This window comes from Strix uralensis, chromosome 13 (genome assembly GCF_047716275.1).
Source record: "Strix uralensis isolate ZFMK-TIS-50842 chromosome 13, bStrUra1, whole genome shotgun sequence".
In the NCBI taxonomy this organism is placed as follows: domain Eukaryota; kingdom Metazoa; phylum Chordata; class Aves; order Strigiformes; family Strigidae; genus Strix; species Strix uralensis.
The window spans coordinates 14,440,161-14,458,267 of NC_133984.1; the positions used below are offsets into that span (position 1 = coordinate 14,440,161).

The 18,107-nt window shown below is 44.2% G+C and overlaps 1 protein-coding gene across 3 annotated transcripts in view; it reads left to right on the forward strand.

Moving 5' to 3' along the window:
* Positions 1-8,360, forward strand: part of LOC141949061 (ubiquitin carboxyl-terminal hydrolase 12-like) — a 32,375-nt gene extending 24,015 nt beyond the window's left edge. For all 3 annotated transcript variants that reach the window (XM_074882228.1, XM_074882230.1, XM_074882229.1), the window contains 2 exons: positions 843-921; positions 5,996-8,360. In XM_074882228.1, the coding sequence (XP_074738329.1) occupies positions 843-921; positions 5,996-6,097 (181 nt within the window). In that variant the 3' untranslated portion in view covers positions 6,098-8,360. The remainder of the gene's footprint in view (positions 1-842; positions 922-5,995) is intronic.
* The last annotated feature ends 9,747 nt before the right edge of the window (positions 8,361-18,107 follow it).

An 18,107-nucleotide genomic window follows, 5' to 3' on the forward strand; every position in this document is an offset into this window, starting at 1 on the left:
GGAAGGACTAGAGAATTACTTTCTTTTGCCTAAAACTGATATGAATATAGGTCGTTTTAAAGCCTTATGTAGATCCTAAGAAAAAACTAAAGCCAGGGGGAAGGTAATTTTTTTTTTTTTTTCCCTCACTGCGTCCCTGGACTGTTCTCTCAGAATTTGAGCTTAGTAGCTTGATAGCTCATCGTTTTCCATCCATGTAGTTTATTATCTCAAACCGCTACCTTTTCAGGGCAGTCTGCCTGCCTTTACTCTGCAAATCCGCCTGCCTTTACTCTGCAAATCCACCTCCCTTTGAGTTAGGTCATTTTGTTGTCCCTTCCCTTCAAGGTAAGTGTTCAGGATACACGTGATGGAATCGGACTGGGAAATTGAAACCCGAAAAGTGGGAACAGCAGTTGCAGAAAGCCTGTCTGCAGTCAGCCATAGGCTAAACCACACTGAGAATTAAAAAAAATATCTCCTGTGCAAATAAAATCAGACAGACAATTATTAAAATTTTTGAACAGTGGTCATAATATTTAGGAGTGATGAATATAACAAAACAGTGATTGAAATAACTGGCTTTTAATTTTGTTTTTTGAAATATATGAATGACTGTGTGAAATATTTATGAAATTCTGTATTTTGAATATATTGTATTTGGCAAGTAGCAAAGACAGAAATTTTAATTAAAGCAATTTGGCAAAGTCTTAAGAACCTAAATAATGTTATGAGTAGTATTAGACAACATTAAGAGCCAGGAAATCTAACTCTGCCAATAATAGTTAGAATCGTGTGGGAGAGCAGTGATCCTGCCTTTGTAGGCACAGGAGTAATAAGTCTTCAATCCTTTTTTCTGGCAGTGGTCCAAATCGTGGACACTATATCACCATTGTGAAGAGCCATGGCTTTTGGTTGCTGTTTGATGATGACATTGTAGAGGTGGGTATGCTATTACATGGTGAGAACATGTGTAGACAGCATCACTCTCCAGCTCTGTTTTTATGTCTGGGATTAGCTTTTGCACCTGTGAAAGTATTTCAGCAAAATCTGTGCACAGACTAATTCTGAACATTTCAAAAGTAAACTTCAGCATTTTTGTGCGTCATTGTTATAGAAGTAGTATGGAGAAGGGCAAAGGAACATGAGGGCTGTTTGGACACCTCAGACATGTGGTGGTGTACGCCTGTTCAGGCTGAAATACCACAACTGTCTTATTCAAGATCTGAAATGCTCTTATTTCAGCCCACCTTTTGAGCTCCTTTTTGTTGCTAACTTGCTTTGTGCTAGTTGCATTTCATTGCTGCATTTAAGAACTTCTAATCTTTTTTTGTAGGCAGTTTTCCCCAACAAACTGAAGTGTAGAAACACTGTAAGAAAAGATTTGGGAGACTGTAGTAAGGTCCTGAGAGTGTACAACGATGTTTGGGCTATTTGTGTTAACGTTTCAACAGTCTGCTCAAGCAAATTTTTCCTTACCTTTTCTACTAGCATATTTGTAAAGACTAATATCCAAAATATTTATATATCCATGTATTTCACATAATTAAGCAAATATCAAACAGTAGAACAAATACCACAGTAGCACTGCTTTTTGTAAAGATGAAAACGTACTGTTTTCCTCTGAGATCTCATGGTCAAGGTTAAGGCCTGATGCTAAGTGTTTAAATAGGTACAGCAAAATCCTTGCTTGTGTTGAAATAAAGATGATGTAGTGCGCTCTCCAGTTTTATTTTTTTAAATCTTTGCTTAGCTTTGAGCATCAGGGGTGACTTCCTTGTGATTTGGATGGCTTGTATGACTATGAACAGTTGCCGTTCCCCCGTTATTGTATTTTTGAGGGTTATTTTCCTCTGTTTCTGTCATGGATGAAGTACATAATTGTGTCAACTAATTTTGGAAATAGTGTTCACTTCAATATTTTTAAATGCAAGTATTCACTGTGTTTTCCATCCAGGAGATAAACTTTACATTTTAAAAGTAGATGTGAAATAACCATCTTGTTCTATATTTGTTTTCTTTCAGTCACTTCTGTGTTGTATCTTAGCTTTTAGGTCAAAGCAGAATTTCTTTTTATCTGCAAACGCTGTTGGCACTTTTATAGATGTGCCAAAACATAGCTTTTAAATATGCACTGTCTGTTATTGGACAATAAATTCAAGGAGCTGTCGCAAGTAAGCTAGAATGTAGTTCCTCTCTCGTGGAGGGATGCTTTTTTTTCCTTTAAGTTGCTTTTCTAACTTTAATCATGGCTTTTTTTTTTAAGTTCATCTTTTACAGAGGTTATCTAAATGCTGTAAAAATAAAGCTCTTTGATCTGAAATTTCTACTTTTTGTGTCTTCCATGGTTCTTTGAGTTTTCACTGTCTTGATTAGTATTAGCAGTGTAACCCTGTCCTGTAGCACTACCTCTGCCCCAGCTGTGGATCCAGAAGTTTAAGACTCCTTTTCCTGCTAGAAGATTCTCCCTGGCTGGCATTTGCACGTGGTATTTGTTTTCTGTGAAATTCAGGCTTTATTTTTTCTGCTGGTGGAGGGCATGAAAATTTGCAGATGAGTTTTGCACAAGCTATTTGAGATCATTGGCCCTTTCTGATGACCTGCTTTGAGGAGTGTAGCATAAGGATTCCTGCAGGGTTTGTCCGTGAGGATCTCTTCACTGACTGTCCATTGTAGCTGCTCCTGCCTTGTAAGAGTGTGATGAACATGAAACTTACCTCTTACCTCCCTCTGTCTAGGAAGTACCACCCTTTCTCTTTTCTCAACCTTCTAGAACTCACCTGCATTTCTGGTGATTCAGTGATCAAGGAGAACAGGATAGTGGAGACTGTTCTTCCTTTCCTGATGCTACAGGCTGCTGGAAGAAGTAGCTGCAGTTTTACTCATCTGTTCTCTCTCCCTGCTTAGTCATCAGCTCTTGAGAATTAGTTCCTTACTAGTGCTGTAGGCTATTCACTGAAAAAGTGAAGTAAAGCCGCAACCACTTTTGTCAGTTCCATCTGCTGCCTAAAGAGGTTTAAATATCTACTCTGAACTTACTGTTTTCAACCTTCTTGTGACTGGCCATAAGGCGACACTACAGCAAATATATTGCTGTGTATGACATTACAGAAGTTGTCCTCAAAAATGGAGTGGCAGAAAAACCCCAAAGCCCCAAATCCCCTAAAACGTGAATTCTGCGTAAGTTTCTGGATTTCGGGCTAACCACAGGAGTCTTCTACTCTTCAGAGAGTCTTAAGAATCTGAAAGCAGGTTGGTTTTTTTATTTTTTTTTGTTTTTGTTTTTGAGGTTGGACATTTAACATTCTAGGTGTGAACTGGCTACATAACAGAACAGGTATTAGTCATCCGACTTCAGAAGATGAGTCCAGAGCCCCTGTACCTGTATACAGATACTGCAACTGAAAGAGAACACAGGAGAAAGCTTTTTCCCTTCAAATACAGTTAAAAAGCTTTCTTGCATTTTTGGCAAGTGATATGAATTAATAGCTCTGAACTGTCAATAGGAAGTAGTTTATCCTTATTACCCACTAAATGTCAGAGGTGGTGAAGTCATATTTATTTATCTATTTAGATTTGCTTGGAAGGCCAACTTCCAATTAAATTGAAGACAGATGATAATCAAACATACTACAGCATATGTGAAAAGCAACTGCGTCAAATCCAGGAGGCAAATCAGTCCAAATGGTATACTGCGCCAAGCAAAATTAATTGAGAAACCTGAGTAAATGATCTCTGGCTAATTTGACATGTTGTCATTAGAGCAGCTAAGTGATACATCACAGTGACAATGTTTATCTGAAACAGAGAGGGATAAGTGTCCATCCAGGGAGCTCTCCAAATTGAGAAAAGGGGGAGAATGTCTTTGCTTAAATATTTGTCCAGAGATTTGCAGCATTCAGTTGAATGCTATGAATGGTATGCAAGAAAAGCATTTGGTTTGAGGAACCAGAGTAGTTGTCTGGAAATGAGTAAAGGATACTTAAGCTCAGTTAACAGGAAAAATCATCTTAATGCCAGGTGAGACTGCAAAATCCCAAAAGTAGTTGTGAATCATTCAACTGGTTGTTACTCTAAAGCTGCAATTGGGTAAAACTTTGCTGTCCACAATATACGTGGTCAACTAAGAATGGGAAGAATAGAGTCTATGTGATCCTCTTTCAGTTCCACTGTTTTCTGTGGATAGTGAAATTAAAGAAGGAAGTCAGTTTTGCTGTGATAAAACTAAAAATATCTGTAGGATGAATTAATCTACATCAAATGTTTGAGTTGCATTCAAAATGAGTAGTGGAAATAGACTTGATTGCATGGCAAGTTAGTTGGCACTTAAAATAAAACATGTTTGAGTTGTCTGCTAAATATATTACAAGGACTGAAGAATGTTCTTTTGATATTTTTCTGTTAAAATGTGTATCTAACACTTTGTAGTAGACGTTATGTTAATAAATTGTGTGAAAATGCAAAAGCCCTCAGTATGGTATTTCAGCTTCTCTGAAGTCCATAAATGGAAATGAGAGAAAGACAAAATACCTTTTTGGGGTTCCCCCACCCCATTTTTTTTAAAAAAACCCGAACTATTCAAAGGAAAACTTCTGCAGCTTTGTCCTGCAACTGATGCATCTTCTGGAAACTTACTGACTTTGTCTTTCTTGTGCTTCAAAAAGACTGGGAAAAGGATGGCCTAAACTTACAGGTTGTTTGGCAGTGCCACTTACAGAAACCAATGCTTTTGTGTTTGCTGGTGATGCTAAAGTCTGTTCAGTGAGCGATGATTTAGCACACTGCCAAATAGATTTTCTGGCTGAGGAGGCTTCTTGATGGAGTCATAGCGTGGTCCCTTTCTTTTAAGATGTAAGCACAAGCTGGTCTCTGCTACTCCCTCTCACGATCAAAGCAAGTGTTCAGAGTCTCTTGTATTCTGAACATTTCTTTGCTTCCTCAACGTTATTCCTTGGGGAGTAAAGGGAAACTTTTGGCTAGTCTCCCTTTGGTTCTCCATAAAAAGTGAAGTTTTACTTCAGCCTTTCGTCTCTGTGGATCCAGAGTCCTAAAAGTATTTTCAAATACTAAAACACAATGGAGTGCTGAGCAACACAGTCATTGGGAGTATTTTATGTCAGTGTTTTGGTCTTTGTGCTTGCTCTCCCCTGACTTGAGAATCAAATTCAGTAATGTAAAGCCAATTGTTCTCAGGAGTGGGATCAAGACTGTAGAACTTGCATCTTTAAAAGCCCTTTAAAATGCTCTACAGGCCTTGCTGGTAGGAGTAGAAAATGAAAAACTGCTTTTCTGCAATAGTTCACAACTTTAAATATAAGCAGACCATTTAATTCTATTAATATGGCAAATAACTTATTTCTCTTAAAACACAAACCTTGTGGCAGTATTCCAGTAGGCATTGTACCAGCAAATCCTAAGGAAGGAAAGCTCTCATAAGACCAGAAGGTCATAATCAGATGAGATCCACAGATTTCATGATATAATTACTAGTAGCACTTGCAGGACTTCTCTATGTAAGAGGGTCACAAGAACTTTAAAATCTGCAGTTATTTTAGCCGAATGTTCAAGCTGTTCAGGATGGTCCTTCTGTACTCCCAACTGTACAAAAATCTTTGCTGATCAGTGACTGCTTTTTTTCATTTACATTACAAAGATATAGTCAGGAAAATTAACACTAGACTGAATGAGAAAGCAAATATGAAAATGTCATGTACTCTTCTTAAGGATACATTTTCATGGATCCCTTTTTTTATAGTCCATCTTAAGAGTGCACCACTTCTGAGAGGCTTATTATTTCATCTTGATTTTCTTTTTTTTCAATAGTGAATAAGGTATTAAGTGGAAAAAATGTTTTGTTGTATTTGGTTGGATTCAATGATACTGAAATATCGCTGTATTAATACTGCGTGGCTTTCCAGCATCATCTCCAAGAACTGAAAATAATGCTTTGTCTGGGAAAGGGATTCTTAGGGTGGTATTTTGACTGAGGCTAATTATAACTCTCATTGATTTTCAGAAAATTGATGCCCAGGCCATTGAAGAATTCTATGGGTTAACATCAGACATTTCCAAAAACTCAGAATCTGGATATATCCTCTTCTACCAGTCAAGAGACTAAAACAAAAAGATACATGTATACAAATAAAAGAAAAAAGGGATCAAGATATGTCCAAATGGAACATATTTGTGACAGCAGAAGCAGTTCCTCATTGTTGCTGTAGGACCAGGACAGATCCAGCACGGCAAATAAAGGTTTCTCCTTGCCATTTCGTGGAGGATTAGTGCTGACTGCCGAAACAAGAAGAGCTTTTGTTCCAGTTTTCTTTCTGGGCTTTTTTTACGTGCTATCTTCCAAAATCTGTGTTACCTCTACTTGAAACCTGGCTGCTTATTTGTTCATGAACTGAAGAAGAGATTTAAAAGTAGCATTGTAGAATTTTTACCATTTAATGTTGGCCTGAGGCTATACCTTGGTTTCTACCATCGTCGTTTTTCTGTATTTTAGCAGAATGATTTCAATATTCAGTGTCAGCTGAAGGCATATTTTAGGATATGAACAGCAGCTGGTTGCTGGATATTTTTGGTGACTCAGACTTGAGAAGCAGTACAAAGCTAAGACATATTGGAAATGTCAAGTCTGTAATTTTTATAAAAAAAAAAAAACAGACAAAAAACTCTGCAGCATTGTAAATTTCCCCATTATGCATTATCTTGGGTTTAGATAACACTAACAGTACTGCTTCGTTTTATATTTTTATTTTTACAGTTCTGTTTCTTCTTCAGAAGGTATAGAACTTTATCCATATTCAGCCTAGTCTATTGTGCATTTTTCTTTTGAAGCAGAAGTTTTGACTCAAAGCCACATTGCTGCAAATTTAAGGGGAGCAGAAAAGCAGTTACCTTTTGAAGAATATTTCTGGCAACCAGTTGCTGTAAAAAGTTTGAAGTTACAGTATTTCTTGGAGCTATTGCGTAAACCAAAAGTGCCCTCATTCTGAAACAGGATCTGTTCAACATTTCATTCAATAATAGTAAACTGATGCAACTAGCATTTTGAATCTATGCTAATACACAGAAACAGCACTAATTGTGAAGGGTTAACCAAGGGAAGCATTATTTATGTAACTAATCCAGTTGTTCTTAGTCTTCAAGATAATGTAAGAAGGAAAACCAGCCAACCAACCCAGACATCACCTTGCTAAGTGTTCCTCACCATCTGTTGGTAATGTTTGTAGTGATCTGGGAAACGTAACTCCCCCCTAAAAATGCTTCTGATTGTTTTACCTCTATAGGCCTTGCTTAACAGGGGAAATTGTTAGTCTTTTGAAGACTGAAACTGAGTAATTATCCGTTACGTGTGTATATATTATAATCTCAAGGATAACTAGAAAGAAAAGACTAAGGAAGTTTGTAAGAAATCTCAGAAAATCTTCTGTAATTTTCTTTTTGAAAAGTCCTGTTGCCGTGCCAAAGCTTGTCGCAGCTGGCTCTAAACTACCAGTGGAAATGAGTATTTTCCTTTCTTCATCTTGTTAGGTAACACAAGAGCTGTCCTCTGCGTGGTTGTTCCCAGCACAGCCGTTCGTGGTATATACCAGTGATTGTTGTTCTTGAGGACATTTAACTTATGCAATTCTGTGGCTTGTACAGGATATAAAATATTTTACCAAAATTTTGTCCTCAGGTAAACAGCATTTCACAAACAGTTTCTTGTGGTGGCTGTATGTATCTGTTTCTTCTTGTCATGACCAGAAACTTAATGTTAGCAATTAACTCCTGTCTTCAAAATGCAAATTAATCGTTACCACTGTATTACACCTGGGTACAGGTTCCATTCTCCTGGCACATCTCCTCTTCAAGAAGATAAAATACGGACATTGGGTTTTTTAATTATTTTTTATTATACGGAGTACTGTCATTTTAAGAGACATATTCAATAACAACAAATGTTCTTGTCATCTTGATCCTATTGTGTGAAAATTGTTCCTGGCTAAGAGTCTTCTCCCCTTGTTCACACACAAGCTGTGAGTCCTTTCCTGGTGGCACTACCAGAAGACTGTCATCACTAATTCTTGCAAAAAATGAAAAAAAAGAGAGCACTGAGTTAAAAATAATCTTAAACAGTAAATACAAAAATTAATGTAGTACACTAGACATGTATTTTGTATATCTGGCGATACATTTTTACAAATAAAATACCTGACTGAGAGATAATATTGAAAGATATATACTATAGATTAAAAACTGTTAAAAGTGCACTTTTGCTACAGATTTATAAGGAGACTAAAAGGAATTAAATGGGAAGAGAATGGTGTGATGTTACTTCTGTATAATAAATGACCCCACCTGTCTCCAATAAAGGTCATGTATGATCAAATGCACATGGCCCAAATGCTTTTCCTTGAATTTCAACCCAAGGCAGAAATAAAAGTAATTGGTTAGTTGCTTGCTCTCCTTAGCTTCTCCCTCCATGCTGGCTGGCTGAGGGATTGTGACCCCGCTGTATTTGCATGCATATCATCTGTGCGTAAGGGGTTTAAACCAAGAGAAATGAGTAATTCAGTGTCATAGATTGTAAGTGATGTGCTGCTAAACTGAGGAGAGGTTACCCAGGGCCTTTTCCCTTGACACTCATCCCACTGCTGGTATTCCTTAATCTCTTCCATCATCCCCTGTAGCTCTGCTGTTGCCTTTCCCTGTGATTTCCTTTTTCTTTCTCCTTCTTTTACCCCTTGCTGTCGGACTCTGTAAGACTTTGTTGCAAATATTATCTGACTGATCTAGAACACAGAGACATTTAAAAGCAAAAATAGTACCATATGCTTGGAGCTTTGCAGGTTCATTGCAGGACAGGTCTTCATTTCTGTGTGGTTCACTGGAGTTCACTTCTGTATGGGGAAAATTTGATCAAAGGCTGCTCCTGTGAGTAGGAATTCACGGGACTAGGTCAGAACACATTTGAAGCAAATGAGATTCAAAAATGACAGCTGCTCTGTAAAAACACGTTTTAAATCCAAAATACTTGCTGGTCCTTGTCCTGCTGGGTCACACATTAGCAATAAATAAATGGAGCTAATTTTAACTCTAGTGAATGTGAGTTTGAATTTCAGTCACTTTAGGAAGTATTACCCAGAATTAATTTTGTTGAGGGCAAACAATCAAAATCAGAATGTCTGAAAGCAATGTGGTTTTAGCTTTGAATACCAGTAAGGCAGGATTGATAGTAGGATTTGGGGGCTGGTGTTGTCATTTCAGGTCGTCTCCAGAATTTAGCACTGGCGTGAGGGTGCAGACCATCCCATTCACCAGCTGAAGCAAAATGCACCTGTGTTGCTATTTTGCTTCACATTCAGCAGATCATACAGTTCCTTTGTGAAGAGGCTCTGCCCTAAAGACTTCAGAAATGGAGGTTGTTTATGAATTGGTGTTTGTGCTTGGCATGTTCTAGTTACCAGGAGGAGCTTTTAAAGTCACCATGCCAGCTCAGTTTAAGATATGTTTAAAACAAATCATATTTGATTGGTACAAGAAAGAAAATAGACTAACAAAGGCCCCTGAGACAAGTAAAACCTTCCCATTGTAGTCCTCGGCATTCATCAAAAGGAAACCATCTCCTGAAACATAATTAATTCTCAACATGTAAAGTCCTGCTAGCATTTGCTGTTGTTGCACTAATTAACCTTCAGGCTACTTCTGTCTGCTTCCCTCTCACTCCTGCAAAATCAGTCCTATCCACAGAGTTTGTTTCCACCTACCCAGCCAGGCTGCTTTGGTTCCTGAAAGCAGCAGCTGGATGGGCTAGGATGTCTGTAAGTGATAGCTCAGAGTACATAAGGTTAAAAATGAAGCAGTATTGGTGAGATAGCCTGAGTATCATCTTGTCCTTTTATTCTGAAGACAGTGCTTTATGAAGGAAAATGGTTTGGTCCTTTCTACCATCTGGCTGTTCGTTTTAACTAGCTCGCCTTTGTGTCAGCACGTGTTTGGAGGGGACGCATGCTGGCTCTGTCGCATCTGGGAAGCTGCGTTTGTGTCACAGCAGAACTGAGCAGCCCTAGGCTGGGGCGAGGGTCTCGCTGCTAGAGGTTGTAGGTACAACACAGCCTGTAGCAGTGTTGGACCTGATGGTATGGACTGCAGAGTGTTGTAGTCCCCAGGCTCCTGCTTCTGGTCAGGCTGTTGTATGAACCTGTTGCAGCGTGCGCAGTGTTTCTGCACTGCACCTGGCAGGAGAGAGAAAGCCCTGAAAGGGAAGGGTGAATTACACAGCGGCAGCATGTTATTTGAGTTGCTAATAATGAGCACATTTAGTGGTTGTCAGTTGTTTTAAAAGCTCCTTAATACAAATAATAAACACAAACCACTGCAGTGGTTATTCAACACTTCAGCAATGTACTTATTGTTTTCCCCCTTCGTCTTTATCAGAAACAGTACAATCTTCTGGATTTTTGTCCAGAAACTACTAAAAACTGCCTAAGATTATGAAAATCTTGACTTTAGGACCTTGCAGTAGGAGAATTGGTTACCTCCTGCAAAGATTTTTCTTGACAAGAAAGTGTAATGAGATCAGCTGGGCCTGGAGAGGTGGAACATGGCACTTGAGGAGGTGAGAGGTGGCCAGTTTCCTGTTGCAGTCCCCAAAAGGCAAGGGGTGACAGAGGGAGCAGCAGAATTGCCAAATGCTGTTCGGAGACTGCTGTGTTAGCTGCGTCCCGAAGGAGAGGAAGAGTGAGCTGCCAGCAAGGGAGAGCATGAGGCTGCTGCGCTGCCTTGATGTAGAACGTGCCAGTTCTGGATGAAAACGAAGAGTCTCCAGCAGCTGGCGTTGGTAACTCGACCCTTCTTCAGGTCACCTCATGTTTGTCTGGGGAGGTGGATCTGGAACATGGGAGATGATGGGTGCAGGAACAGATGCTCTCTGAGACCCACGTGGCATGATGGAGGCTGGACCCATGGGCCAGTGTCAGCTTGGATGGGGAGCGAAGCACGGGGGCCTGGAAATAGAGAGTGGCTTAGAAACCCCAAGGAGTTGGACCTGAAGGGCAAAGCTAGGAAAGGATGTATGAAGGCCTTAAAATATCAGAACCTCCAAAGTATTACTCTAGATACATTGGCCCAGATTTATTGAGGGCAAAATGCTTTTGGTGCCATGCTGCTGAGAAGTGTCCTCTGCACCTGGATCCAGCCCCAGGGAGCTGCACCAAAGCTGGGGCATGCAGTGGAGACAGAGATTACACTGCCATTTGTGTAAAAAATTCAGATAGTCCCAACTGGGTCTTCGTGGTGATTTCTAAATCACAGGCAGTGTTCAAGAGAAAGCCTGCAAAGGAGAGGGAGCAGGGCAAGGATGAGGGCTCAGACCTGCGTTTGGACTTGGGAACATCCCCAGATCTACCCAGAGTTCATTTCCTTTTCAAGATGGTTTTTATCTGGAGTGTAGCTGCTTTAGCAAAATATATTGTGTGAGGAATATAGAGGTGGAAAGAGACATTTACTTGGCTTTAAGGCCTGGATTTAGAAGGGACAAGCTAACAGGAGCTCCAGCTGACCAGCTAGACTGAACCTCAGACTGCAGCTGACCACCAGGCCACGGCCATGGGTGAAGACCAGTGCAAATGCAGCTGAAGCTATTTCTTCTGTCTAGCCCTAGGTGTAGGCACAAAAGAATATAGCAGGTGGTTTTCAGCAGGAGCTGAATAACTTTTTAATTAAGTATCCTAATTAGCACTCTATTAGTGCATTTGTTTCCTTCCCTGAGAAGCAGTTTGCTTCTACTGCAACAAGACACTGCAGTGCTGTAAAGCAGAAAGCAGGTGCCGTGAAGAAACGGAGGGAAGGGATGGCCTGAAGAAAGGGAAATCGCATCTGGAAGCTTGGTTGTTTGGGGCTGTCTGTGCCCAGAGGCAGTTGGGAGCCGGGGGTTGGTATCTCGGAGGTTTTTGTGTGATAGACCCCTGTCAAAGTCAGCAGGAAAGGTGTATTTGGCCAGGAGCTTCACATTGGGGTCAGCACAGATTTCAGACCTTGTGAGACCTCCTTGTCTTGACTCATCTGCACCCCTTACAATTCGGGTCTGTTGTTCCTTTTCCTTCTGGCCATGGGCAATTTGAAATATGCTTGATATTTTGAAAGCATCAGGTCTGCAGCAGTGTCTTTGAAGGTCTTGGGGACTCTGCATGTTCAGGGGGCTGCGGCAGGTGGAAAGTCTCATCTCAGCAGCACGTCTCTGCATCGTGGACAGTCCCTGGGCGATGACACCCATGTGGGTGGATGCTTGGCTGTAATTGCTATCAAGTTGCTATGTGTTTTGCAAGTCCAAGCCACATCTGTAGGCCCCCCTTTCCCATCACTTGGACAGGCTGAGGTAAAATACATCAGTGCCAAAAGATTGCTCCATTACAAAACTTCTCCGGATCCCTTTGCTTCTGCCTTTGCACCAGCAAACCCTCAGCTCCTCCCCGTCAAGGGTGCAGTGAATTGCATGAGAGAGAACGTGGTGGTGATGGGGAAAAAGTGTTATTCTTGGCAATCCCTTCCAAGTCCTCTTTTAATTTTTTTTTTAATGTTAAACTGTTCATTTTCAGATTTTGAGTCACAATATTTCTCCAAGCGAAAGGCCACGAGTTTGGAAAAAATCCAGTTTATTCCTTCAAAATTCTTTGCCATCACTTCAGCATAAATGAGCCAAATGACGTTGGTACCTGCTGCCGATGTGGATGGAGGAACATCGCTGAGACCTCCGTGCCACCATGCTGAGGGCACTCACTGGCACCTTTCAAAGCCTCCTGCCAGGCACTCAGGGTGTCCCCTGAAATGTGGGGACAAGTATGAGGTGGTCAGGATCAGACAGTGAGTCTTCAGGCCAGGAAGGGGCATGAAAGGATGTCTGAAGCCACTAAACAGGGTGAAACAGAAGTATTTTCATTAACTTATCTCTAAGATACAGTTAAGTGAAGAGCTGAATGGAGATTTTACCTTTATTTGCCTGGTTTGTCATGGGTGGTATAAAACTGAATATAAACCTAGGTGTAAATTTTTGGGGCCTCTCAGTTTCTTGAGCCTCAGACCCAGCAGAAAGGGCAAGCTTTGGTTTTGCCAAATTTTCCCATTCATCCCCCAACAGGAGAAGGTTACTGGATTTGGGAAAACCAGTTTCTCCATGCTGTTTCTCCACAGTTTGTGGAGTGCTTCAACAGCAATGACTTGGGGACAGGATTCCCATGAGAGCTGGCAACCGCATTATCTTCTCCTAAAAATATCTCCCAGCAAAACATAAGACCTCTGCAAAATAACCCATCTGAAAGATTGGGATCCAATTCTGGGCTCTCCGGAGGCCGCAGCTGGGCTCTCGGCTGCAGTGCAGGCTGTGAGTTGCAGCTAAAGGGTGGTAATTAGAGCGGTGTTGCCATCGGTCCTGGGAAGAGACATCCTTCCTTGAAGCAAGGCTGGTGAGGAGATGAGCTTCGAGAAACCTGCTGTGTTAAAAGGGCTCTGCTGGGAGGGAGTGCAAACGAGAGCATCTTCTGCAGCACCACGTGTAGGTACAAGCCATAGAGGAAACAGGAAGGGAAAAATAGGAGGTTGTCAGGAAGGTGGCTTGACTTTTTATTATGATTGTGTCCCTGCAGAGCAGCCGTGGTTACAAGCATCTTGGTGACTCCCACCACGCCAGCCATGGCTCTGAGCATCCTTGTGCTGGGAGGAGCTGCAGGGCCACCCAGTGTGACTCTCCTCAGCCGCTGTCAAAGTTTATTCCGCTCTCTGGGACTGCAAAGTGGCTCCTGAAGTTGTTTTTTTTCTTCTTCCCAGGGAGGAAAAAAAAAATTCATTTCCCCCTCCTCCTTCCCCGAACGTGTTTAATCATTTGCCAGTTAGTCATATTCCTAAGAAAAGCAAACGTTGCGTGATGGTGAGTGACAGCTTCTGAAGAACTGGCACTAATTATATCTCGGCACTGAAAAAAATAACATGCCGGGCTGGCAAATCTTGCTGGAAGGGAGCTGGCTCTCCTCCAAGCGCTCGTGCGAGCTGCTGAGATGCCCCAGAATCACCTAGCAGCCACTCTCCTGGCCCGCGGACCCCTTCTCCATCTCTCTGCTGTAGGTTTAGGGATGGTTAACACCATCTTGCTTTGGATTTCATCCCATCCATTTCCAGCCTGATTTTCCTCCAAGCCCGGTGGGAAGCATTTAGGGAGGTCTCCCTTCAACTTGTACGTCTTTGATGGATTCAAACTGCTGCTCGCCCCCTCGGCAGCCAACGCTCCCCGAGTTGGCACCATCAGCTCCTGCCTTCCCCAGTGCCGCTCAAGCGGCATCGCCTCTTCCTCGGGTGCCGGGAGAAGCTGGGCATTTTCTTTTTCTCCTGTTGCCCTCACTGCAGCGTTACTCGGGGATCACTCAAAAGCTGTCAGCAGCTGCTGTGGAGCTGCTGATGAGTCAGGAGCAGGAGATGGAGGGATGAGATGGATGGTCTGGCTGAGGGATGTTCAGCCAGCTCTTATTGTGTATTAACTCTATTTATCCTGATGAGTGGGTTTTGTACCTTGCTGGGGCATCTGGGGAAGCCAAAATGCCCTGTTTTGGGGACTTTTTTCCTAAGACATTTCCTCCTGTCCCCCACAGCTGGCAGGGGCCAGGGGCCAACACCCATCTCACTACAGGACACAGGGAAGATGAAGACTTGGCACCAGGACTGTGTCACACTCCACGTGCTGCTGTGGGCACCAGGGTCATGCTCGCCTTGAAAGGTTTTGAGGATGAAAATACTGTAATTCAAGGGAAAAAAGTATGCCCCTTGTTTTGCCTGGTCATGTAAGTGCAGTGGCAGGGAGGAAGGTGCTCATGCGTGGCGCAGTGGTGGGATGCCTTGGGGTGTCTCTGCCGTGGCTGCCAGACCAGCATGGGCACAGACCTGAGCTGCCAGGTGGGTGTCCAGCCCGTGAGGTATGGCTCCAAATCCGAAACAACCCCAAAGGGCTGAGCCAAACTGCTGTGACGGGGCTCCTGCCGTGCCCTTCCATGGGTGCTCTGCAAACAAACTCTCGCTGCCATCCACTTCCCCTCCCCTTCCACACTTGCTCAAGGTTTGAGCTGAGGCACCAGTTAGTGCCACGGCATCCATCTAGCATCCGGACTGTGCACCAAGTAGCAGCTCTGACCCTGGTCAGAGCGTTCACCCCCCTATTTCCAGTTAAACAGAGACAGGCAATCCAAACAGTCTGTGCCTTGGGGCAAAATCCCCTATATTTCTCTAAATGTGCAGTGAGCCAGGGCTGGGAGTCTGGTCCCCAACCCCCGTGTAGCACCTGTGAGCACAGGAGGGTGCAGGATGCTCCCCAGAGGGCACAGGATGCTCCCAAGGACCAGGATCAGGGCTGAGTTTATTTTTCCCAATGTCTCAGCAGTGGTTTTCCTGGATGGGGTTTTGTTTTCTTAAAAAGCCAAGGAGCTAAAAATAGCCCTCTGCTCGCTCACCCGCAGTATCCCGGCGTGAAGCCGGCGCAGGCTGTGTGCGGAGCCGACCTTCAGAGCCACAGCTCCCGCAGCAGGAGCACGGCTGCCTCCTGCTTCCACCTCTGTGAGCTGCCTCCTGTGCTTGGCTATTTAAAGAAGCTATTTTGCCTCTTGTGTGTCTCAAGAAACACCTGATGGGGAAAGCAGAGGGATTTTTTCCTTGCTGAAACAACCACCTGGCCACAGATTATCCCAAACTCGGCAGTTTTAGATCAGATTTAATTATGCACTGGGCTATAATGACCATTCAGTTGCATGGGCATATAGCACCTCCCCCTCCCCACACATAAGGAGGATGTGGGCATGGCTGTCCCCTCTGGGATCACGGGCCTTGGGGTTCAGGGGTCCAGCAAGACAGGATTTGAGAGTCAGGGACTCAATGAGGCAGGATCTGGGGAGTTAGGACTCAACAAGGTAGGATTTGGAGGGCAGAGACTCACCGAGGCAGGATTTGGGATGCAGGGACCCAACAGGGCAGGATTTGGGTGACTCAGCCACCCAGTGAGGCAGATCTGGGGACAGATACCCCATGAAGCAGTTGGGGAACTGCTGATCCCTTCCCAAAGGACAGAGTTTTGGGTTCTCCAGGGTGTTTTCAGCCACAGCAGCCCTCCTGGCCCTGGGAAGAGAGGGGAGCAAAGACACAGGAGCAGCACTGCACCGGGCTGAGTTAAGGGGATTCACTTATATCCTCCTCCCCGAGGCATCTGAAAACATCGCAGAGGAATTGTGTGTATCACTAAGGCATGTATAGTGCACAAAACATAAAAATGACCTTGACACTGGTTTCTGCAGTTGAGACATCAGGTAGCTGCTCTGGCATGTGGCCACCCTGCAATGCCTGGTGTGGGCTTCATGAGGGCAAACCCCACTGGGGCTGCCAACATCGGGTGCTGGGTGCTGTGAGGTGCCCGGCGCTGCTGCCTGTGGCTCTGCAGCTTGCCCCCAGCCCTTGCTCTCTGCTGTCATCTCTGCAGCAGTTTTCACCCGTGTAAACTGCCTGGAAATAAATAAATAGTGGGCTCCAGGCTGCTGCACAGCTGTGACCTCAGCTGAGCTTCTTCCTGTCTTCTTAATACCTCCTGATTCTTTCTGCTGGGTCAGAGACAGCAAGTGTGGGATGAAAGGGGTATCTCCCCACAAAGCGGATGTCCCAGGTTTGCCCCTTGTACCCCTATCACTTGGTGCAGGTGGGATGGGTGTCCCCTTGTGCGGGGCTGGGCATTGTGGGCAGGGACAGGCAGACCCAGCTCCCCGCTGAGCCCTGGAGCAAGCAGAGCAGCACCCATCCCTGCTCCCAGGCGCTCGCAGCCGTATCGTACCAGCAGCATCACTGGGTCCCCGAGGCACCGAGCCATGCGTGAGTCACGCTGCAGCTCAGCACATGCTGCCGTCCCCATCAGCCTGTTTGCAAACAAACAGAGAGGCTGAGCGCTGCCGCTTGGGAAGCAGCACGGCGGGACCCAGCAAGGGTGGGGGCCCCAGCAAGGCCCTGTGGTGACTGCGCAGGGTTTGGGGTCTCTGCCCAAAGCCAGACCCTGTGCCACCATGGACTGATGTGCTGAGGACAGCAGCAAAATGTGGGGGACTGCACTGGTCCCTGTGTTGTACCCAGGGGTGACATGGGTCGGGCAGACAGGGCTGGAGCGCTTGATGTGCAGAGCCACATTGCTGCACCCATGGGCCCATGGCTTTACCAAATGTGGGGTTTTCACCTGTTGCATCTCCTCCAGTGACAGCTGCTCCCCGCAATGTCCCCGTCCCTGGAGCTGCTCTGGGACCAGCTATGTTAAAGGTTTTCTTGCATGGAGGAAAGCTGTGGGACCCACAAGACTTGTGGCAAGCGGTCAATGGAGTGGAGGGGGCAATGGCCCAGTGATTCCTCTTCCAAGGGCATGCCATTGCCCAAAATGCTTGGGGAGCTTGTGGAGTCAGGTTTGATGGGGCCACAGCTGCTTAGAGAGCACAGAGATGGTGGGAGAGAGTCTTCCCCAGAGCTTTCAATGCAACTGTGGCATCAGAGCACCCAAAAACATGTTCTTCTGCAATGTCTCAAGGTTGCCTGCCCAAGAGGCGACAGGCTGGCTGGTACCCAGGAGGTCCTGGTCTCCTGCAGTACCGTCCTCCTTTTATTTTTCCCATCTTTTATTTTTCATGGTGGGATTTGTGAAGGGGAAAGAATGCTCCTTTCTGAAACCTAGCACTGCTGGGAGGCCATTAAGGAGCTCTTCAAACCCCACTCATGTGAGAGAGAACAAGTACGAACCTTTCTGGAAAGCATGTCTGAAGGCTGGAGATTTCTCCCCTCTCTTCTCCCCACCATAAAGAGGCACCAAATTATCCTGATTTGGAGGAAGAAGTGTGAGTGGGCAAGCTGCATCGCCGGCAGGAGCAGTGGAGCTAAATATAGTCCATTTACACAAAACGAGAGCGTTGCGGTGAAACGACATCGATGGTCGTAATTAGCGGTTCCCTAATGAAGAGCTGGGAAAGCAGGGGTGTCCCAGGGGAGAGCAGCGCCTCTACTGAGCATCACGCAGATGGTGGATGTTTTGGCAGCAGTGAGGGTCTGCAAGGATGGACCTGGCAGAAATCCCCCCCATGTCCCCTGTA